The sequence below is a fragment of the Diorhabda sublineata genome, chromosome 2 (genome assembly GCF_026230105.1).
Source record: "Diorhabda sublineata isolate icDioSubl1.1 chromosome 2, icDioSubl1.1, whole genome shotgun sequence".
Classification (NCBI taxonomy): domain Eukaryota; kingdom Metazoa; phylum Arthropoda; class Insecta; order Coleoptera; family Chrysomelidae; genus Diorhabda; species Diorhabda sublineata.
In genome coordinates, this window is record NC_079475.1 from 7,990,493 (window position 1) to 8,014,938 (window position 24,446).

At 31.0% G+C, this 24,446-nt stretch overlaps 4 protein-coding genes across 6 annotated transcripts; 2 read left to right on the forward strand and 2 right to left on the reverse strand.

Moving 5' to 3' along the window:
- Positions 1-304: 304 nt before the first annotated feature.
- LOC130453264 (nuclear pore complex protein DDB_G0274915) lies at positions 305-12,878 on the forward strand. 2 transcript variants are annotated; one of them, XM_056792901.1, is made up of 12 exons: positions 305-451; positions 508-649; positions 1,934-2,269; positions 2,379-2,748; positions 3,773-4,140; positions 5,823-6,148; positions 6,205-6,630; positions 6,688-6,915; positions 7,062-7,154; positions 8,678-12,101; positions 12,511-12,631; positions 12,755-12,878. In XM_056792901.1, exons 1-12 carry the CDS (start codon positions 416-418, stop codon positions 12,780-12,782), a joined length of 5,898 nt encoding a protein of 1,965 aa, XP_056648879.1. In that variant the 5' UTR covers positions 305-415; the 3' UTR covers positions 12,783-12,878. The 2 variants fall into 2 exon arrangements, with proteins under 2 accessions (XP_056648879.1, XP_056648880.1); XM_056792902.1 differs by having other exon boundaries at positions 323-451; positions 5,835-6,148.
- Positions 12,832-15,743, reverse strand: LOC130453265 (ribosome biogenesis protein WDR12 homolog). The gene is made up of 5 exons (XM_056792903.1): positions 15,569-15,743; positions 15,216-15,515; positions 14,979-15,163; positions 13,313-13,629; positions 12,832-13,251 (listed from the first exon to the last, which is right to left on the reverse strand). Exons 1-5 carry the CDS (start codon positions 15,622-15,624, stop codon positions 12,856-12,858), a joined length of 1,254 nt encoding a protein of 417 aa, XP_056648881.1. The 5' UTR covers positions 15,625-15,743; the 3' UTR covers positions 12,832-12,855.
- Positions 15,744-16,175: 432 nt separating this feature from the next.
- LOC130452816 (cytoplasmic dynein 1 light intermediate chain 2) lies at positions 16,176-20,322 on the reverse strand. Its single transcript, XM_056792274.1, has 6 exons — positions 20,034-20,322; positions 19,821-19,981; positions 19,415-19,682; positions 17,157-17,681; positions 16,766-17,024; positions 16,176-16,475 (listed from the first exon to the last, which is right to left on the reverse strand). The coding sequence occupies exons 1-6, from the start codon at positions 20,218-20,220 to the stop codon at positions 16,349-16,351; spliced, it is 1,527 nt and encodes a 508-aa protein (XP_056648252.1). The 5' UTR covers positions 20,221-20,322; the 3' UTR covers positions 16,176-16,348.
- A 368-nt stretch (positions 20,323-20,690) lies between these two features.
- Positions 20,691-24,125, forward strand: LOC130452817 (zinc finger protein 277). 2 transcript variants are annotated; one of them, XM_056792275.1, is made up of 6 exons: positions 20,691-20,927; positions 20,980-21,175; positions 21,434-21,666; positions 21,784-22,095; positions 22,268-22,589; positions 24,005-24,125. In XM_056792275.1, exons 1-6 carry the CDS (start codon positions 20,909-20,911, stop codon positions 24,069-24,071), a joined length of 1,149 nt encoding a protein of 382 aa, XP_056648253.1. In that variant the 5' UTR covers positions 20,691-20,908; the 3' UTR covers positions 24,072-24,125. The 2 variants fall into 2 exon arrangements, with proteins under 2 accessions (XP_056648253.1, XP_056648254.1); XM_056792276.1 differs by having other exon boundaries at positions 20,708-20,927; positions 21,937-22,095.
- Positions 24,126-24,446: the final 321 nt, after the last annotated feature.

Below are 24,446 nucleotides of genomic sequence, written 5' to 3' on the forward strand. Positions count from 1 at the left end.
GTAGGTATACATAATTATTTGGGGAAAACTATTTTAATACTAGCGTTTTGCTAGCCATAGTTTTTAATGAAATATTGCTTTACTCATTTCACTAAGGTTAGTTTTAATGTATATTTCTTTGTTTCGAATAAAAGATTCATCGGTAGCCTTATTACTTCGATGTAAATTTATTTGTAATCGTATTGATGTCTACAATGCACATCAAATTAAAAATTAATATCTCAGTTCGATATTATATTCTTTATACTGGTTCGGTCTAAATTCTGAACCAAGCATCCACATATCTATGTAGAAATGTGTTTCTATCGTAAAAAAGAAGAAATAAAGTTCGGTTATTAGAAATATTTTTGCTGCGAAAGAACTATTGGTTTTTTAAAAATTAATTCTTTGGTTTAAGGAATTATATATGTAAATAATGTTAAAAACGTGTCCTGATCCTGTTGATGTCAATGTATGTATTGAAAAAAACAATATGCAAGTACTAGAAAATAACTATTTTATTCTTAGGATATCCAATTTAAATTACATTGCAGTCTGAAGATATTCGAGAATCGCGATGTGGAAACTTTTCAGAACAATCACAGTTTAATATCCTGCGCTAGTCGTTATAGTCTTTTATTTGTAGGTTCAAACGGAGCGTACTTTAAAGGTAAATGAATTGTTGACTATATTATAAATTTATAAAAGTGTTTTTTATATAGTATATGTTTGAATAAAAAGGCCTTAACTTTACTTGACTCCTACCTTGCAGCTTTGATTAAAAATACTTAAAAACCGTTAGGTCCACATTATAGTCAATGAGTACTAATAATCGAGAGACATTATAGTCAATTATATGTTGCAAATAATTCATCTGTGAAAAAAAAATAACTTTTTGTGGTCATGGACCACTCATTGATTTTCATTTGTAAGCAAATTTTTCCTTAATATTTCAGCCAGTAAGAGAGACATACACATTGAAATTAAAATGTCTTGAAGTATCTTTTGGGTTTATATAAAGTGTGGACATAAAATGTCCGACTGTACATCAACTGATAAATCTTTGTCTTTCTGCCACTGTTATTTTTTATTTAGTAAATGTTGAACTATTACAGTTTAAAAATGTTTCTTTTTTATCAATTGAGGAACTGTTAAATTAAGAGAACTAATTTTAAGTTTGAAGGTTCAGTACTAGAAATTATGTAGGTAAAAAATTATTCTACTTTAGTTTATTTGTACTTTGGTTAGTTAGATTTACTAATATTACTTGGCACTTAATATTATTGTATATTTTTGTATATTATACTTCAACTCCTTTAGCAATAAATTTTACTTAAGTCAAAAGTTCTAAACTTACAAAAATAATCAAATTTTTATTTCAAATTAAATTCAATCTAACAATTTTAATGTAACTAAGATACTTTTTAATCAAGCTCTAATTTGTATTCTAGATTCACTTTCACAGTAAATCACTTTGTTACGACTTTGAATGAATTTATTAAAATTACTATAAAATTTAAATTTCTATTAATAAAAATTATCCAGAAATGTTTTTATTGTAACCCATCCCTTCTTATATATAAATTACACCTTCATGTAATGAATTTTATAATACTGAACTCCGTATATTCATAATTTTAATAAAATATTTAATTATGACGATATACAAACTAATAATATAAGTAAATTAAATCGTGGATTATCATTAACAGAGTAGGTTCCTTTGAAAAGACTAAAATACTGTCAACATTTTTTATTTTCAAGAAGTTCAATTAATTTTCATAAATAAAATTATATAACCACAACTGCTGGCACAGTATAGTAATAGTATTTGTAACACTCTTTTAAGCTACTTACCTATTTTGTTGAGATTACTTTTAAATTTTTGATAATATGACTGGATTCTACCTTCTGCCAATCTTCAAATGAATTCCAATTAATTCTACTGTTTCAGTTATACATTTAAAGACAGTAGAAAATTTTAGTCACAAAGATAAAGAAATAACGAACTACCCAAGAAGAAATATTTCTTTACCGTCTCCACCTAAACATGTTTGTGTCAACTGTGACAGTACTATACTAGCAGTGGTTGTACAAAGAGACAATTGTCCTATTGGTATTTTTTACGATGTCTTATCGTTTTATAAAAATGATATAAGTATTATAAGAGAAGTAAGATTATCAGCTACACCTGGCATTTATGTTACTGAAGTAAATTGGAACCCATCTTTACCGGGAATGTTTACTGCATGTAAAAGCGATGGTTCACTTGGTAATTATGACTTTAAAGGTAAATAATTCAAAATATTATCAAAATGGTATTTTTATAAAAAAAAACGTGTTAATAAATCTAAAATTGACTCTTAAGAACCCGATAATTGAAAATTTATAATTTTCAGATAATACTGTAGAAATTAATGAACTTCCTGCAGCATCTCAAAGTACAAGTTTCTGTTGGAGTCCGAAGGGCAAACAACTTGCAGTTGGTTCTAAAAATGGTCATATCACCCAGTTCAAACCGGATTTGAAAGCAGTTAAAGTAATCAACGCTCCCACTTTTGAAATAGCTCATTCTCTAATTTCATTATGTTGGATATCAAATTATCAATTTATAGGAGTTTATCAGTCTTCTGAAAAAGACGGACAGGCTAAGTTGATCGTTATAAATGCACCCAAGACAGGAGAAACTAATTATATTAACTATGAAGATGTTTGTTATAGTGGATCTGTTAGAATGCCTCAGTTTTATATGATTTTGCTACAACATTGGTAAGAAAACATTTTCTGATTTATTACAATTTCATAATAAATAATAATATTCAATATATTAATAATAATAAAGTTGATTAAATCCTTGTATTCTTCATACAGTTTCTTCAGTAGAGTAGTTTCAAATCAGATAATGTAAATATTTTTTTTATTTCTTTCAAAGAAAATTGAAAAGACAAATGACAAAGAAATATCACAATAATTGAAAAAGGAAATCACTCACTGAACGGAAAATTAATTGGAGAAGAAATAAAATCAGAAGTGATAAAATATGGTGGAAGTACATTAAAGTTGGAAATCTACAATTTAATAAGAATTATTGGGGGCACATGGGACACAAAAATTCAAAAAAGATAAAAAGAATTAAAATGAAAACTATAGAGGAGATCAGCTCACATTACTAGACATAGTTTATGAAATAATGGCCAATATCATGGAGAAAACTTATTAAGAGATTGTGAGTAATGTAATTTTAATAGATTTCGAAAAGACTCACAATACGGTTATTAAAAATTATTTATATGGACCATGAACAATTCGAACAAAATTGATAAGTTACAAAAATCATAATCAAACACACAAAAATGAAGATCACAAAGAAAAATACTAGAAAGAATATAAGGAGGAAAGAATAATGGGACACATACAGGAAATGCTGGGTTTTGGAAACAATGAGGAAACAGGAACATGGAGAAAAAATGATGTACAGAAATAATAGATAATCTAAGAAAAAGAGGAAGAAGAATTGGAGACAGGAAAATAAAGATGAAATATAAAAGAGCAACAAAAGTTAGAAAACTTATCAACAGATAGCATCTTATAGAACTGGATTCTGATTGTTCTTAATGTGAAATTAAAATAAATTGGTTCAACGGTACATGAAACTTGAAGGTCACTATAGGAAATTGAAAATTATTTCACTAATTTTGAAATCGATCAAGGGATTTGTTGTTATACCTGACTCATAAAATATATAACAAGCATGTTAATGCATATGTAAATCTATCGATATTATTCATTTTAGGAATCTTTTAATGATATCATCGTCGAATAGTATGGAATTAGGGTTACTAGGCGCCGTATCTGAAATATGGACTCAATGGAATGTATCTGACTGCGCACGTGCAGAATTACCTTTAGGACCTGATAAACAAGAAACGCTTCCGTTGGGTATGGCGTTAGATATCAGTAACACAAAGCCTTTACCATGGGGCGAAGGGACATTACCACCATCTCCTTATTTGTTACTTTTAAGCCATCAAGGAATTATTTATTTTTATAATATAATTAATTTGAAAGAGGGTATCCCTACTATCTGTTGCCCACCTGATCCAATTATTGACGTTAGTGGCATGGGTTATTTTGTAATAAGTGATGGGACAGAAATTAAAGGTGAGTGTTTGAATCTTGTTTCTATTTATCGATGATTACTATGACATGAACTATTGAACCTGTATAGATTTGCATGAAATTAAGCTTGACTCACCCTTATTTTGAAAATTTACCCTATGCTGATATGTGCTTATTACTCTTATGGGTGAAAACTACCTCTTATTGAAAAAAGTCAATAAAATCATAAGTTTAAGCATTTAATGAGTATAAAAATACTTTTAAGGTTTGAATAAAAGTTCTTTAATGCTTTAATATAGTATTTATAATATTTGAACCCTGTTTGATGTATTTCATTTTTTATAAAGCACCTCCGCTTAATATACAATTAAATATTATTTAATTACTATGTGGTGGTTTACTTACTAATTAAATTGACTCGTTTCGTTTCTGTTTAACTCAAATATTTTGCATCCTAAATGTTAAACCCTTATATATCATCCCTTATTTCGAAACAAATATTTATAGACGTATTTATTCTTTTGCATACTTCAACTTATACTCCAAAATTTAAAAAAAAAAGTATTTAGTTTTTTGGTCATATCTCGGTTAATTTTCAAGCAATTTAGTCGCCCCAAACGTAGATTTATAGGGAATTTCATAACCTATAAGTTTATAAAAGTTTTAAATTTCTTAGCCCTATATTTATAAAAGGGTTTGAAAATAGTATCATTCATCTGTTAGGCTAAGATTTGTAAGGTCATATCTCGGTTATTTTAGAAGTTACAAAAAATTTAATAAAAGCAAAATACTTTTTGTTCCCCATCAGTTTGATTTTTATAAGTTTTATTTGATTGTAAATAGTTTTCCTCATTTTAATTTTAATAAAAAATGATGTTCTGAAGTCAATAAATCAAAAAATGGCTTTTTAAAGTCTAAATTGCTTAATTTCATCAGCAATTAATTTTCTAACCTCAGTATGGTTACAGGTTTGTTTTTTTTTTGTTTAAATTATCAAATTTTGGATTTATATATTTAATTTGACAAAAGTAGATTTTCTAAATCTAATTTGACTAAAAATTAGGCTAACAATCAGTTTTCTCAGCCAAAAATAGCAATAAGCAATTGCTGTTCTAAGTTTAGTTTTGCAAAATTCTAATTTTATCGAAAATCCTTTTTCTGATTTCAATCTGGTTAATAATAGGTGTTCTGCAGTCAATTCAGCCAAGGAATAGCTTTTCCAAGTCTAAATAGACTTTAATCAGTTTTATTTGAACAGCAACTAGTCTTCTAACCTCAATTTGGTTACCAATTTGTTTTTCTTGGTTAAAATTGGTCAAATATTGATTTTATATATCAGAAAGTTGCTTTTCTACATTTAATTTGTTCAATAATCGGCTTGCCTCATTATAATTTGATGAAAAATTAATTTTTTTCGGCCAAATTTGCTCAAATAATTACTTTTCCTATTTTAATTTTGTCAAAAATGAATTTCCTAAATTGAAATTAGCTTTTGTCGATATAATTTGGTCAAAAATTACTATTTTAAGCCAAATTTGGTCATTAATAAATTTGGCTTTTCCTAATTTAATTAGATCAACAATCTGTTTTACCCACCAACATAATAAAAACAATTTCAATTACTTTTATCTGAAAATCAATAAAAGTTAATAAATAATTTTCTATGAAATTTAAATGAAAAATGTTAATCTATGACTAGTGCATCAAATTTTTCAAATCTTCAGGAACAACTCCAGAGACCAAGTCGACGTTTTCCTTTCTTCCTTCTCAACAGCCGGCAATTAAAACCAACCAACCAACTACAATTTCTTTGCCACAAACTATTTCACAACCACCAAAATCCACTTTTATGTTTACAAGTCAGCCAGCTCCTATATTGAATATTCCACAACCTTCCACCCCATCAAATACCTCTGCATTTAGTAAACCAGTGGACAACATACCATTGTTTGGAAGCCAAGTTACCCTGACACCCGTTAAAGCTCAACCACAAAGTACTCTCACTTTCGGATGTACTGTTAGTGTAACTCCTGTCAATACCCAACCAAAGGTAAGTAATCGCATTATTACTATACCGCAAAATAATTATTATGAGTATATTTGTAGGGTACCCAATCAAACGATAAGTACAGTTCAATATTTGCTGCATTAAAAACTCCAACCCCGGTGGCAGATGCCAAACCAATTCTTGTATCTACAAAAACTGAGCCTCAATCTCCACAAACTCCAAAAATTGTTACACCTGAGATACAAACACCAGAAACGCCTAAATCAGAAGCTTCAAAAGTTGTAGATCCCAAATTGGTTATAGATGAAAAAGTAAAGGGTGAAACACAAGCCTTATTTGCTAAAATGGTAAAAGACGAATGTATCTGCTTAGAGTCGGAATTAAAAGCTGTTCTACATCAAGGAAGGAGTATTGATATAAATATTGGTACCAATGAGGAAAAAATTATGATATTGAAAGAGATACAAGATTTTCAAGACTTTATTAAAGAAATTGTTGATGTAAGTTTAGGAGAAAGCGCAGAGGTATGTTTTCAACTATTTCTTGTGACATTTTGATACTCAACGTTTTATATTTATCAGATACATTCACTAAAACAAAATTTGATTTTATCCTGGGCTTGGTACGAAGAAGCGCTGTCCAGATTCACTGCATCAAAAGACGAAACGAAGGGTAGAATTTTAAAAAGCCAACCACTCGATTCTGCAACTGAAAAAAGGCGATCCGATATTCAAAAAATAATTTATTATTTGGATTCCCAATTAAGTCAAGCGAGTAGAGCTTTAGATGAACAGTGGGATAAGTTTCAGGTAAATAAATCTCGGGAAATAGCCATTTTTTATTTTTAAACTGTATATAATACTTTTCATTTTTCTGTACAAAACAAACTTTTCAAAATTTCTCATGAGTTAGTGGAAAACATGTTTTTAGGTATTTAAGTTTGATTGTGTTGCAGGATTACACAAAGAAAACACATCAAGTTCAGATGCCAACCATGGAGGCTATTTTTCAAGCTATGGTGAGACAGAATGCCATCTTAAAGAAACAGGTAAATGAGAATGTCAAACATTTTTTCGCATGAAGAAAGAACTGTCAATAATTTCAGTATTTAATTGAAGTATTATTTGGAATCATATTCTGATAAAATCGGACACTCTGAAAGATAATTGATGAGTCGGAGATAATCATAGTTGAACGATATGTGTTCTCTCCTCACTTATTCATATTGTACATTAAATACCCTCTGTGATGCCCATCATCTTGAGGTGCGTTGTCTTATACCAGTAGTCGGTAATCATTCCAATGATCAACCTTAGCTGACTTCTTTCAAGTAATTATACTGTCCCCCAGTATCTTGGATGGCCCTTTAAAGAGGCTTAAAGTATTGCTTACCAACAAAATAAACAGTTTAAATCAAAATCTCCACTATTTAATAAAATAATCATCTGATTTGTTTCATTCGTCCTCAAATAGTTACTACAAATATACTATTCTTTCTATGTGTTAATCAAGTTCATCCATAAGTTAAGGTTATTACTTGTTTGTTCAAAAAGTTCTGCTACAGTTTGAACAAATGCCAAAGACCAGTATCCTCTTGTAAAAGGAATCTATCCTAGGGAATATTACTAAATAATTTTTGAAAACCACAATACTGACCGTATTTGGAAACACCTTCTAACCACAATCATAATTTTTAATAGTAAATTTATACATAGATAGTAATGTAGTTTATTTAACATTGAAGAATCAATGTCCAATTTGCTCTTCTATTCCAGTAGGTCTATTGTATCCTGTATCAATGCTGCTCTTGCCACTATGTACAATTCACCTCTCAGTTCCGCAGCTCTAACACACTCCAGTAGGTATATCGTACCCCTGTATTAGTGCTATTTTCACCACTATCTACATCTCGTCTTCCAAATCTCAGGGTTTTAATGAACTCCAGTAGGTCTATTGTACCCTGTATCAATGCTGCTCTTGCCACTATCTACAGTTCGTCTCACAGTTCCATAGCTCTAACGCACTCCAGTAGGTCTATTGTATTAGTGCTATTATCGTCATCACCTACATCTTCTACTCCAACCTTATAGGGCTGATGAAATCTAGTATCTGTCACAGCCTCATGATTAGCAAAAGTATTTATTGTGTTGGCTTAATATTGGTATAGATTTTCCAAAATTTCTTCCACCTCTCAATAGAACCTACATTCATCAGATTTTGCTAGACCTAATCCCATCAGAGGCTTCTTGAAGCGACTGGGAATTTTTTTTTAATTTTTTGTTTCAAAGTTCTGGAGGAACTTTTTCTAGTGATACTCAGTGCTGTATATTCTTTTTATCCATGTGAAATTTTGATTTAATCCAATTCTATTATCTGCTCAATTTTTATGGGTCTTTTCTTATTATATTATGGTATATTTGGTTGTATAGCAGCATTACATCCTTAATTCCATAGACAATAGAAACTTAATTAGTCTAATTCGTCACAGTAAAAAAACTAAAAAACAGATTATTGATATTTTTTTTATAGTAATCTGTCATGAGAATGACTAATTTTTTTATTTCTTTGCAGAGCTACATTTTGAAAGACATAAGTGGTCGTCTCAAACAAAGAAAGGTATCGGGCAGCTCTCCTCCATTGTTTGTTGGATTAAATATAAACCGAATAGAAGAAGATCTTAAGCGACTCCAAATAGACCCCGAAAGTAACCATCGAATTATTTATGAACAGACTAGAGAACGACAGAAAAAGTTATCCTCTTCAAAAATGAATAAACTCAAAGATTTCCTTAAAAACAGGGAGATTTCCCATGTAACAGCCATAAAACCTTCGTTTAATTATTCTAGAATTAAAACTCCAGTCGATAAAAACAAACATATGATTTCGATATTAGGAGCTCAGATGTCGCCTGTAGCAAAACCTGCTGTTGTTAAAAATCTACAGTTTTCCGAATCTACACCTTTGAAACCGTCACAAGACATCAGGCCTACTACTGTACCTCCAAATACACCTGCCCAACAAGATCTTTCAAAATCTTTCACTTTTAAAAGTCTTGACAAAAATATCGCACCTCCTTCTACCGGTACATTTCAACCGCTATCCAAAAGTGCTTCTACTTTGAGTAATTTAAACCAAATTCCAATCTCTTCAGCTTTTGTACCAACAACTCAAGCATCAAAAAATTTTGTTTTGTCTTCAGTCTCACCAGCAGTTTCCATTTTCTCCCCCGCTGTAACAGGGTCTCCGACATGGTTGCCTGGTATTCAATTAACACAATTTAGTCTTGGTAATACTCTTGGTACCACACAGACTTCTACAAAACCAGTTTTTAGCTTCGATACCAAATCAACTCCTGATAACTCTGTTAAAACTGAAGGAATTTCAACTTCTTTCTCATTTGGAAAATCATCTGGTGCTGTTACCACTAATGTTGTTTTAAAACCTATAGTTACACTGTCTAAGGTACCTGAAACGTCTGTTTCTATCCTACCTACATCCCAATCTTTATTTTCATTTGGAAAAAGTACAACTGATACACCAAAAACTACAATGTCATCTCAAACAACTGCTACAGTAACTGTTACTAAACCAATATTGGTAGCATCTTCCAAGGCGACTAATTTTACATTTGGAACTCCACATTCAACTTCTGCTTCTAGTATTGTAAAACCAGTTGGTATTGCAACAACATCCACCACTACAGCTGTTAAGAGTACATCTTTGCCTAATTTTGGAGCTCTGACAATAACTTCAACAGCAGTGACTACACAAACTACCTCCCTGTTTGGTTCTATTAGTTCATCTTCAGTTGCAAGCTCATTGTTTACACCTAAATCTACAGTAGCACCTGCCAGTACTACTTCATTAATTGAACCTAAAGCTTCTGTAACGGTTGATACTACAAGTCCAGCAACAGTCGAACCAAGTACCATTTCAATAAATACAATTAAAAATATCCCAGATTCTAGTTCGGAAAATTCAACCTCTACCATGAAAACTATATTCACTCCGACAACTACTAGTTTGTCTATAACACCAGTAACCGTTACTCCTAGTACTGGTTCTTTTATGTTTGGATCTAGTACCGGGTCCATTTTTTCTTCTGCTTCAACTGCACCTACATCTAAATCTATATTTGGTGCCCCCATATCTAGTACCACTACATCAATATTTTCTCCACCAAAATCTTCTGCTTCAAGTGCAAATATACCATCAACAAAAACGTCTGTTTTGACTATAAATTCATCGTCTAATATAATATCGACGGTATCTTCTCCAACAACTTCCGCTGATTCTACAAATATTATCACTTCTACCACACCTACTACTGTTAACACGTCTGACGTAAGTAGTGAAGTTATCACTTCCACTACTAAACAAGATCTAGCTGTTACTACACAAGCGCTTCCATTTGATAATAAGGTAGTTACAACACAAATTTCGATTTCCACGACTACTACACAAGGTACTATATTTGGTAACGTATCCACTACATCGCAGGCTCCTATATTTAGTAGTACCGTCACTACTTCACAGTCTTCTGTATTCAGTAGTCCAGCTGTAACTACTTCTGCTTCAATCTTAGGAACACCTACGATGCAAACTTCTATTTTTGGAGGTGCTACAACAACATCAGACCCCACCAAAGGATTTATATTTAGCAATTCTTCACCAACTACTGTATCTGCTATATTCGGAACCCCTGTAACAAGTACTTCAGTATTTGGTAAATCTACTGCGCCTTCAAATTTCTCCACGCCCGTTTCAAGCCAGTCTTCTATTTTCGGTACTCCAACAACCAGCCAATCTTCTATATTTGGACAACCTACATCTACTCAAGCTACTGGATTTGGTTCTCCAGCCTCATCGGCTTCTATTTTTGGTGGCTCTGCTCCTTCTACACAAGCGACAGTTTTTGGTAATAGTTCCACAACTTCTCAATCCATATTCGGAGCCCCTCCTGCTTCTTCAGGATCTATCTTCAGTAGTACTCACAACTCTGCGTTTGGCGCTGCTACCACTCAAAGTTCAATATTTGGATCGCCAGCTCCAGTTGTTACTTCAGCGTCAATATTCGGAGCTCCGAGTACCACATCTGTATTTGGTCAATCATCCAATTCCATATTTGGTTCTACAACGTTTGGTTCAACCCCAACGACAACTGCTTTTGGTCAACCGGCAACGTTTGGTTCTACCTCAACGACAACTGCTTTTGGTCAACCGGCAACGTTTGGTTCTACCCCAACGACAACTGCTTTTGGTCAACCGGCAACGTTTGGTTCTACCCCAACTACAACAACTGCTTTTGGCCAACCGGCAACGTTTGGTTCCAATTCCGGTTCAATATTCAATACCACTACAACTTCAAACAGTATTTTTGGTTCGGGAGGAACAGCATTTGGCGCTCCAAGTACATCTAGTAATAGTTTTGGTTCGGCATCAAGTAACGCGTTTAGTTTTGCTCAAGCGGCAAACAGTAATCTTGGTTTTGGAGGATTAAATGTTGGTGGTACCCCATCAACAACCAATAGTATATTTGGTGGTAGTTCAACATTCGGTCAGGCGCAACAAAATCCTTTTAGCAGACCGTCGACTTTTCAAACTCCTACAACTGCTACCGCATCCATATTTGGTAGTTCTACTGGTAGTATATTTGGAAGTAACACACAAGGTACTTTCGGATCATCTTCCTTTGGGACTTCGGGTGGGTTCGGTCAACAACCTACTTTCGGACAAAGTGCTTTTGGACAACAATCGACGTTTGGAAGTCCACAAGCCGGAAACTTCAGTAGTGGCGGTAGCGGAGTCGTACAAACCGGCTTTGGCTCGCCAGGAAGTTTCCAAAAACCTGGAGGTTTCGGGGCCCCACCTGTTTTTGGAGGATCCGCACAACCTGCGTTTGGAGCTAGCCCCACTTTTGGAGGAGCCTCAACCTTTGGAGGCGCACCTACATTTGGAAGTCCTCCGAAAGTTTTTGGATCTAACACACCAGCAGGTAAATGGTCCATAAGATTTGGATTGAACTCTTAAAAATATTTGGTCAGTTTTTGGAAAAATACCTAAAGGGGCTTAAATAAGAAATCATAGTTTCAAACTTTCCATTTATACCTCAAATACCAAGGGATGTTAAGTAATAAAAAAGTTTGGTCACCAAAACCACCGCGTCGACTGGTTGGAGCTGTGTTCGCCATTGTTCAGTTCCTTCTTCTTCGACAGACTAAGTGTCATTGTCGATTTGGATCCCATTCCTTTGCATTTCTTCTTCCATTTTATTAGGGTTTTAGAAACATATATTTATAATGTGTTGGGGAGATGCAGCACCCTTGTCTCAAGCCTTTGTTGACTGAGGCATTGTCACAGTTACTAGTTAATTTTTACACAATGATTTTATTTTTTTCTTTTAGCTTCATTTGGAAGTACCGATAATACCAATACTGGTTTTGGAAATTTGGCAAATCAGAATACTGTAGGATTCGGGAGTTTAGCTCAGCAAACGGCGACGCCAACATCGTTGCCTTTTTCTGGGTGAGTTTTTTTTATTTTATATCTATATTTTTTCAAATAATTATCTTTTAAGTGCTCAACAGATTAGTCAAATGCCTTATTGTGATCTATAAACTGTAAAAATAATTAATATTCTCTTTTCAGTAATTCATCGTTTTCAACTTGGAGATAAACACATAAATCTACAAAGATAGCAATAGTATGATATAAATTGAAAAGAATTTTTGTTTTTGTAACCTATTTTATTAAATATGTTTATTCTTAAAAATGTGTACACTATTATCACTACCCCCTGACACCATGTATTTCCTGTTTGACCAATCCACTTTTAAAACTTGTCCCTCGTGTCCTTGTAGATTGTAAAGAGGTGCTTTAGGACTTCGAGTATCCCACATTTTCACAGCAGAATCGTATCCTCCAGACAAAAACAAATGCTCATCATATGTCGACCACATCACAGAACTAACCCATAAAGTATGGGACGTAAAAGTGGTTTTACATAAAGATCCTTCTGTAGATCTTGGGTCGTATAAACGGATGTGTCTATCTGCAGATGAAGCCAAGAGCGCATTTGATAATGGCGACCAAGAGGAACTGAGATATGCTTTTTGACCGACAATTTCATTCTTTATACCACATAGCTTAAAAATGAGATTTTAATATAATATGGTTTATATTTATGCATTTATTTAAATAACTTACTTCGGCATCCCAAAATTTAATAGTGTGGTCCATTGAAATGGTGGATACTACATAATTATCAATCCAGTTTATATCTGAAACAGTTTCTTTATGCCCTTTAAGAGTACTAATCGGTGTTTTGGTTATCACACTGTTATTATTTCTGCTCTTTTTGTGTGCTGGTTCATTTGCCTCTTCTTCCAAACTTGTAGTCCATAGTTTTAAATTTGTATCCCAACCTCCAGTTGCTATTCTTAATGCATTTGGACTGACACCAACACTATCTATACCTCTTTCGTGACCCCTTAAAACTGCTTTTGGTGTTACATTATCAGTACCTGAAAAATTAAATGAATTGTTATCAATTTCCTTCTGGATTAACAGATTATTAACCAAAATCAATTGGCCTTTTTTTTGTAAAATAACAAAATCAAATTGAAGTGAGGTATTTAATTTTTTTAAAATCGTTTGTTGTGAGTGCTGACATGGCAGATACTGTATTGGAATGGTTGTGAAGTGAATTATTGGGATGTTTAAATTTTGAAATTTACACAAGAACTGAAGTTTCTGGAACCTTAAATAATTTCATCACTTTATGTGATTAAATGTATTGCTCTAGATAATGGAAAAAAGAAAAGAGCTCCTGTGCAATTAATTGCCTTATAACTTATAAGGGATAAAATTAAAAAACGAATTAAATAAAAATTTTCAACAAAACTCTTAGTTTTATTGTTTATTTATGCACAACCTTCAATTTTAAACTTTATTATTTTTGTTAATTACACTGGTCAATAATATTTAATTTTTTTTAATGTACTTTGGTCACCAAACAATAATATATCAATAGAAAAATTGACACATCAATTTTCTTTGTGACATAAAGACATATATTTTTATAAGTACAAAAATCTCTAACACTTAGAAAAATATTCCTTAATGTACAATAAATAGCTATGATGTTGTGAATATTTGGCTTCTGGTAGGTCTCTAACAGTAATCTGCTAGTATTCCCAATTAGATTCAATTCTCCATGAACGTTGCCACTCTGACCTGTGGCGCACCTCAGTTGATGGTTAGTTAATATAAACTTCTTGTAGTTTATTATCTCTGACCTTATAATCGTTCTAGTTCTCCAGTGTTTACCACCATAGTATATCAGTGTGAGAGGTGCTATGGAACAGTTTTGTTCTAACATGTTATCGTAGATAAAGTTTGGAGGATGCACTATTTGTTTGAATTTTTTTGTGAGTCATTTAGATTATTATTTTCTGGCTGTTCACAGACAATTTCCAAGAAAAGCAAACCAGAAACTTCCAGAAGTTGAAGGATCTAGAATGCTTTTGGATATATAAAGCAATGGTCCAACAGCCACACAATTATGTTATAGTAAATGTGACAAGTGATTAAGTGTACATCATTATTAGTGAATTGTTTAGTGCATAGGATTGGTCAAGTTAGTGTATAAAATCATCCCACCTGTATTGTAATTGAAGACAGAAATATCAACCAACTGAAGAAGGTACATAAATGCTTCTTGTTATTCCAATATGTATTTTAAAAGGCATAACTTTTCTATTCAAATATTTATTTATGTGATATCGTGTGTAATAAGAAATTTATATCAACAAAGTTACACTTTCATTGTATCATTAGTAAAATAGGATACAATGTGTGAAATATAACTTACCAGGCTGAAATGACCACACCAATGCTGTTAAATCATGAGATACACTGATAAATCCTTTACTAGCATCAGATTTATCTATCCATGTAACAGATTTTACCATATTTTTGTGTTCCTTTGAAGATTTTATCAGTTTTCCATGTGTTGTCCATATATTTATGGAGTTATCATAACATCCTGTTAATATCCTAAAAAATTATTCATCCAGATGAATATTTTATGAAAGTTACATTTTCTTACCATTTGTCCAATGTTTCTATTCCACATATCCAATCATCATGCAACAAGGAATTTTTTGGTTCCGGAGCTGGAGTTCTTTCTAAATATTCAATATCTATAGTAGTTTCTGTTGATACATTCCGTTCTTGTAAATGGTTAATAAGAGGAACTCTCAATAGTTCCCCAATTGCAAGAAAATCAAATTCTATCGGTTTCAAATAATCGAAATTACTTTCTTTCAATAACTGATTTATTAATGCATTTAAAGAACTCGTATCTATCGCTTGGGGTACTGAAAGGGGTACATCTGGAACTGCATAACTGAAATATAAACGTGCTGAAGAAAATCGAAGATTGAAGTTATCGATACTCACATTTCTTGTTTAGTTATAAATCTAATTTGTAATTGACACTCTGTAGAATTCTGCATTATTACGACTAAATTATACACCCCTATTTATATTTTCTTAAAGGTTAGATACAAATAAAATTTTGAGGTTAGGTAACACTCGTCTTCTTTTTTTAAATTTCAACAAAATATTGTTTGAATCATCGCTATAACAGCCAGTGCATTACTAGTACGTGAATTAATCACAGATCAACTACTTTGTAGTTCTGGCCACGATCACTTGGTTTTTTATTACAGTGGCGTTGTCTATTGATATCTTACAAAATGCTGTTAGACTCAAATTTTATTAGGCGCGAAATTTAAAATGGTAATTTATATATATTTTCAAATTTATCAATTTTGCCTGAAATAGCAAAAACTGTTCAATTTTTTAAAGTATATTACCAGAAAACAATGAAATTTAATGAATTAAATGGAAAAAATGTAGAAATGGGAATTTTAGAGTTGATATTTATAAATATTGTTAAAGCACTTTTTCAATTAATTGGGTGTGAGGTATGTTTGAGAGGATGTGAAAATACTGAATAAAACTGTATTAGAAAGTATTTTGAGTTAGAGGTAAAAAAAAAACATTTGATGAAGACAAAATTTAATTGAAATATAGAAATTAATATAAATTATTATTCTTATAATAGCATTAAGGAAATCTAAGAACAAATAATAAAAAAAAAGTTATCACAGGGATATTTATTAGAAAGCTTAAATAAAACAATAAAAATTACATTACTTATTATAGAAAATATTTTTAACAATCAGAAGCATTAAAATCGACACCTGCATCATGTGTAATACTAGATCCAGTTGAATTTTTTTTATCACCTTTGGATGTTTCATCAAGATCTGGATTAGTTTCTGTACTTCCAGTACCAGTTCTAAAAAAGTCCAGTCACATGATATATTTTTAATCAAAGTCAACATATTTCAATTCTTTAATGAATTTGAAAAAAAAAATTATTTCTTAGGAAACTCGACAAATCTAAGTCGAATAGGTTTAATAATAACAGAAAGAACACTCTGTTGAAAACTTTGAAACTCAAAAGAAGCTCAAGAGATAATAACATCTAAAACGTTTCACATTATTGATTCAATTTGTTTATAGTTTCAATCAATTATTTATTTTTCAAGATGATACAATCTGTAAAATAATTTTCTTGATACTCACCCTTTATGTGCATTTGGTGTAGTAGAAACAGGAAGCTTTTTACCTGCACCTCTGGCTAATCGATCTAGTTCTGCTGCAGCATCTGTTCTCATACTTTTATCCGGTAAACTTTCTGCCCCTGAAATTTTTGAAGCACCTCCGCCCGGACTGCCAGTTTTTTTATACAGAAGAGAATTAAAGAAATTAGCCAAAACACCTTCACCTCCTGGTGAACTAACTACCTTTGAGCCATCCAGTTTCCTAGGAGAACCTTGGATTCCTAAATATAATGTGAAAATAAAGAATTACATGCCATTTAGTTATGTTTTTTCAGAAAAATCTACCAAAACCCATTAATAATGATAAAAATATTTGTTCAACAAGATATAAATATTAAAAAGACAATACTTACCTCCAATGGGTGGTCTAGCTGGTGATTCTCCTAAGCGGATAGATGGAGCACCTCCTCCAAACGAAATCTGTTGCTGTCTAGTCAAAAATGCTTGTTCATCTTCAGCAATTATCTCGGTTTCTCTATTTATAGCTTTTCTAGTAACTGGCTGTACTATTACATCCCTGTAATAATTTTCAGGCGTACAAGAGTGCATATTTTCATATAAAATGCAAATTTTTTTCATATTGTCCCAACCGGCGGGTATAAATACTGCATCTTTTTCAACAACTAGAGCCGGTGTATGAAACGGAAAGCCATAAATACGATGAGTTAAATATTTATATAATAAATCGCAGTTTTTATCCTCTTTTGCACTAGTGTAGAAGAGAGCTGCTCCATATTGCAGACAGAATTTTCTTATCCATTGCTGCATGAAATCTAGATGTTCATCTCTGTAATCTTGCTCCTTTTCCAAATTTTGTATAAAGTCTGTTTTTGTTACCACAACTACTATATCCAGACCTAGATTACTTGTAAGAGTACCTACAATGACATATTTGTTTCAAACGGGTATGAATATAGTACCATGGACATGTACTTAATGGTTGCAATGAACACACTATTTACTACAACTATACCAACTCCCACAATTACATTGCTTGGTCCTTTGAAATGGATAAATTATGTATAAATAAAATGAAGAAAAATTAGGATTACAATCATAGTACAAGTAGTAATGTAGTAGTATTATATAGTATTATATATACAGTGTGATTTTCCACCAGTATCTGAAATTCTTGGTAATTTAATGTAAGTTTCATCATAGAGGTTCTAAGTAATGAGGGGAGCAAATTGTGAATAGCCCAGGACAGTCAATGTTTAAATCAGTCTCTGGTCATGTATTTTGCATTTTTTCATACAATATTATTGTATGTAATTATTTTTTGTTGCCTGTACTCTACTGCATGCCATTTCATGTAATCATTACCAAAAATGCATAAAAATGACCCTGGAAACTAGAAGATTTTCTATTAATTTATTGCAGGAAAAAATGCACAAAAAGTTGCTTCAACTTTATATATTATCTGCAATGATATTGTACAAAAAAAAATTGCATAATGTACGACACCTTTAATGTAGATCCAACATGCATTAGAATTCTAACACCATCGGCACAAATATACTAAGTTACATCTTGTCTCATTAAAATAGAACATCTCAGTGTTTCTACCTGTCACTTCATAATTTTGCTTACATGGAGTAATAATTTGTGCCTACACTGATAGAAAAAATTGGTAACAAAGTTTTATTTTAGCCGTTTAGATATTAAAAATAGAATATTTTTGGCAATACAGATTTTGAGGAGCAATAAATCAATGTAACTTTTGTAATTTTTCATTTGTTTGTTAATGATTGCTACTGTAAAGTACCAGGTACTACTTATAAGGGCTTTTAGTTTCAGTTAGAACTTTTCAATAGTTCATTTGTATTTCTAATACCTATGTGTTTAAATTTTATTTCTGACTTCTGTTATGGATATTTTTATGTATGTGTTGTCCTGATAATAGTGTAATATATTTACCAAAACGTCGATTTTCAAGGAATCTTCTATTTCTATTTTCTATACCCTATTCCTCCCAAAAAAAATTGGTTTATAAAGTTTTATTTTTAATTTCGTTAAGAGTCCACTCAGTTGGTAGACTGACTATTACGTCACTTTTCTACATCAATATGAGCCTACTTCTATAAAATTCAAATTGTCCTGAAAAAAATCAGCTCTCTACTAATAAGCCAACGTAACTAATATTAATTTTGGATCTTATTCACCCAGTAGAGTAAGTATATCGACATTTTTATCATTAAAGTTTTGCTAAATATGTCTGTTAACCATTATAAATAAATAAAAACAACTAAAAAGTTGAATTTATTTTTTTATAACCAATCCCTAGAGATCGACCTTTGAAATATTATTCATAGGGATTATTACTACTGAGAAATTTTGATTTGATTCATATGAATTTTGTTGCTGACATATTAGGCACATGATGGAAAACCTACACTGTTTTGAGTATAAAAACCAACAACCACATAGTGTGTTCATTATGAACATAACCAACAGTTCCAGATATTCCAAATTAATTAATACTTATAGGAAAAAATATAAAATGTAAGATATTACAAAAAATAATGCCAACAAAACATATATATTAATTTGAGGTAATAAACATACTTTAATAGCTTAAAAGTTGAATATTAAGGAAAATTGTAGTACATACCTTCAGGTAATGAATTTCCATCAAATAATTCATCATCATCTCCTAAATTTCTAGAGCTCCTCTTCATAGGCGAAGCAGGATCTAATTCATCTCCTGGTTCTACATAATCTAGCCACATTTTAATCATTAGTTGCTTTCTAGCCTGTCTCAAATCAATATCAAGTTTCAATTTATCAAGATAATCAGCCAAAACAGAAGCCCAATGTTGTAATTGTTCTAATATACCCCAAGGTGTAGTCATTGACACAGTTAAAATTACAAGCGTTTCCTGGAAAAAAAATTAATAATTGAATATATATAGCATTAATAAGTGTATATATATATATATATATATATATATATATATATATATATATATATATATATATATATATATATATATATATATATATATATATATGGGTACCTGAAATGTTTCCTCGTTAAGGGCAAATTTAAGAAGATCTACATGAGCTGGATCTCCATCCAAAACCCACACACTCAACCTGGTGTGATCATCTCTATAATCATCTCTTACATCAATATAAGCATATTCTAATCCAGAACCTTTACTGGAATTCTCAATACCTAAAGATGTTATTACATAAAGACAATATAAAAACCATATTTCAATATTTACCTTGAAGTTTAGCTACCATGGTAGTTTTTCCAGATTCGTTGTCACCCAAGACAAGTATTTGTTTATGTGGGGATAATTTGGGATTGCCATTTTTTTGGACGTCATGCAAAATTTGAGACCATAAATTTTTTTTGTCGTCCTCATTTACAGTTATATTTTCAGTTGATTTTTCAACTAAAGGCGGCATATTCAATAATTATTATAACGGAAAGATAACCAATTTTCTTAATATTGACGTTTCACTTAGGTAGCTTTGACATGTAACAAATCAAATGTCAAATATAGTATCAATACAAGTTTCTTGAGGGCGTTCAATTTTGAATAATTAGGATCTTTTCTACCCTGGTAAATCAGCGATCATTTGTCTATCGATAACAATAATCAAATATCTAAAATGTATTATACAACTAAATAAATATCATGGGAGATTAACCTACGAAAAAAGTAGTAAAAATCCAAAGTTAGTAATAAATTATGTTTTATATTTGAAATTTTCACTGTAAATTAGGTTGCTGATAAAAATTAAAAAAATAAAGAAATTTAAGGTATTTTCAAAGTCCACAACAACAGAAACAAAGAAAACAGTTCTATGATCCGATTACTTCGACTGGTTTCCGAAATATTATGAACGTAATCCAGATTTTTTAGATCATGATCAGGACGTCGTTCGGATTGCCTTCCGAGTATTTGTGTCACGATTGGGATCCAGAAAAGCCCTATAGTTAACTATATTAACTCTATGAATTTTGTCGATGGATATCAAAGAAAATTAATAACAAAAACAATTTACAGAAACGTAAAAGTGATGTAAAATAGACCAAAAGGGAAGCGTTAAAAAAACAATCAAGTGATTTTATAACAAAAAGGGTATTATTATGGATTTCATGAAGTCGGGTAATGATGTAAGCAACTTAATCAAACTTATTTCTCATATCATTTATTTTAGAAAGAGCAAAAGAGTCGTTTGGACCATTAGTTTTTGAAGAAAATCGCTGCGATCTATTACAAAATGTTGACACTCGATGTTTATTGTGTGAAGACGAATTCAACCTGCAAATATCTCTCCCTATGTTCCTAGCCCATATTTTCGATGTACATAATATTGTCATTGAAGATGTACAGAATATTGCTAATTTACATGAGTGAGTTATTTTATATTATCTAATTTTATTCAATATTTGTAACGTGTCTAATTATTTTTATTGAAAAGACCAAACCATTGATTATTACTCTATTAGAAAGGATTTATTTTCAAAAATTGAATTTTCAGAACTAATTATAGTAATGTAAAGACTATAATATTTTTGTCATTGTAAAGAATTGATAAATAACATTTCCGATATTAAATTGTTCATATTTGAACTATTTCAAAAGTACTTTTGACTTTCCTGTAATTTTAGCTATATTAGCTATTGGCAACAAAAATTCAAGAACACACCAATTGAACAAATAATACCATCTATCACTTTTGATTCAACGAATCAAAAATATTTTCTAATGTCGAATTTGTTGAAAGAAGATAAAGAATTGAGGCATAATTTAAAATTAGAGTATGCCTTAAAGGTACAGGAGTACGAAAGAAATGACAAGAGTTTCATTAGATTTTGTTTAATGTGTAAACTTTGCTATGAGGGTGAGTTGAGATTAATTTCATAAAATTTTGTATTGGATTTACATGATGCAACAAAAAAATAGTTCATAAAGTAAATATATTGGGGTGAAAAATGCCTTTCTTACATAAATTTTTAAGGATCAAGACAAGGATATTTAGAGCACCTTTCAGTCCAACACAATTTGCAGTTGGGTAATCCCCAAAACTTAGTGTTTGTTGATGAATTAATAAATACTATAGAATCCAAAATGTCGAATCTTCAATGTATATATTGTGAACGAATCTTCACAGATAGACACGTTCTCAAAGAACATATGAGAAAAAAGTTACATAAACGCATTAATCCAGAAAATGAGGAGTATGATAGATTCTACATTGTTAATTATCTAGAACCTAATAAATCGTGGAAAACTATACAAAAAGAAGATGATAGATATGCTATCAGTAGAGGTAATATATTTTTTTTGATACTTTCTAAAAAAATTATGTATATTTATTGACATTACAGCAGCCATTGTGTTGGTTTCCTTCCTTTAATTGCTTTTCTACTAAAGGAGCTCTTTGTGTTTTGTTTTCTAATTAGGTGCTGTACAAAGAGAATTATGTGAATTTTGTTTTATAGAAGTAAATGCAGATGAAGAGTATTCTGATTGGAACGAAAAAGAAGATCAAATAATATGCTTGTTCTGTAAAGCCAAAGAAACTGATATTAATGTAATATGCCAACATATGGAAGCCGAACATGGTTTTAGTTTTACAGATGTTACAAAAGATTTGGATTTCTTTCAAAAAGTTAAACTAATAAATTATATCAGAAAACAAATTCATGAAAATAGATGTTCATATTGCCAATTAAAATTTGAAACTTTTGATGACTTAGAAAAACATTTAACTGGGGAAAATCATTATAAAATACCACACTTGAAAACATTTGATCAACCTGAGTAAGTATTTCATTTTTTTCTCATAGTACAAGAATAAATTTTTAAAAAAATACAAACATCGTTGTTAGGTATAATTTTTGACAAATTTTGTTAGAAAATTCTTGACTTTGCAAACTCAACTGAAACACTTTACAAGATAGTTTATTCCAGATTTGGTCATACTAGATTCAAATTACAATGGAACAAGCACAATTTAATTCAATTTGCTACGAATTCAGTCATACCATGTACAAACCCAACTAAAACAAGCATATGGAATATCATTGGTAACGGATTGGGACAGATTGAACGAAACAAGTACTTTGTAGTTGATTTCTTATGAATTCAGTCATACAATGTTCAAACTTAACTGAAACAAGCACTTTAAAGACAATTTCTTATGGATTCGTTCATACCAGATTCAAACTGAACTGGGATCATATAGAAGTTGATTTCTTATGGATTTGGTCATAACAGATTCCAACTGAGCAAGTAATTTGAAGATCATTTCTTATGGATTGGTCATACCAGATGTTTCTCTATCCTCAGTTTTGCCCATTTCTTGTTTTCTAGTAAAAATGATGTGGATACTATTAAAAAACTTATCTGAATTGTTCAGTGTAACAATTTCCATATAAAGTTCTTAGTAATGCAAATCTCAATAGACAATTCTAGCTATCATTTTAAGAATGGAATTTTTTTCTCGGAAAGTACATACAAAAACGAACAATTTGAGAAAAAATTTTTAGGTTAGGATTCCATATTCCATACCATAAACTATACAGACTTTAAAGAGACATAATATAAAATGGTACACCACAAAGTGTGCATATTTGGGACTAGTACCAAACTCAATATCTCTAGGATCCTGTTTAGAAACTCCAGAAAGATACATCAAAAAGATCCAGGATCAAAAATGTCAAGCAACTATCAAAATACCGAATACTTAGGGTGATAAGGGATTGTCCATTATAACTTGATGGAATAGTAGGTTTGTTGGTGTTTTCTCCTGATAAAAAAGAAATAAAAGGGAAAAAAATACTGCATGAACGCCTTTCATTCAAATAAAAAGCTTGTCACTGGTTTCCTTACAGAGATTGCTTAAAAAAAGACCCAATGAAATAAGGTCTAGCCTTCCCATTACAAGCATAGAGGAAAAATATTTGCACACAAGAAACCTGATGCAGGGATCTAACCTTCTTACAATTGGAGTTCATTAAAGGAATCATCATAAACCTTAAGAATCCTTGTTTAAATCCCAATAGCATAATACAATTTTTACATTCTCATTGAAACAATTTTGGAATTAGTTGGTAGATGAAACTGATGAATTCACATATAAAAACTATGTTTTATACAATTTTCAATTGATATTTGTTGAATGAATTTGAAATGAACCCGTCTTATGTTTTTAAACTCAAGTTCTCTTTTTTTAGGTTTTATTTTCCAACTTATGAGAACGATGCTTTTTTATATTTGATCGATGATGTTGAAGACAATTAAAAATGGCAAGGTAACATGTGTATACAGCTTAAATATATATGTGAAAATTAGTAACTCTAATGTTTTATTATCTAATTTATTCCTAATACTTATTTCGATTTCTAGAATTTAGACTAAATCAGTTTTTAATACTCTATAGGTCTTATACTATAAAAATAAATCTAAATCATAATGCAAGTGTGATGTCACGTTTGAACAACATTGGTCAAAGAAAATCGAAAAATTGAAATTTATATTTTGTTTCATTGGCACATTTAAGATAGGGATTTGTAAACCAAAATTACATTGTTTTTATCAATAAAAAGTTCAAAAATCATAAATTCCCTGATTTGGCTCTGAAACTGTACTTGATTTTTTTTTTTGAAGAATGGATTA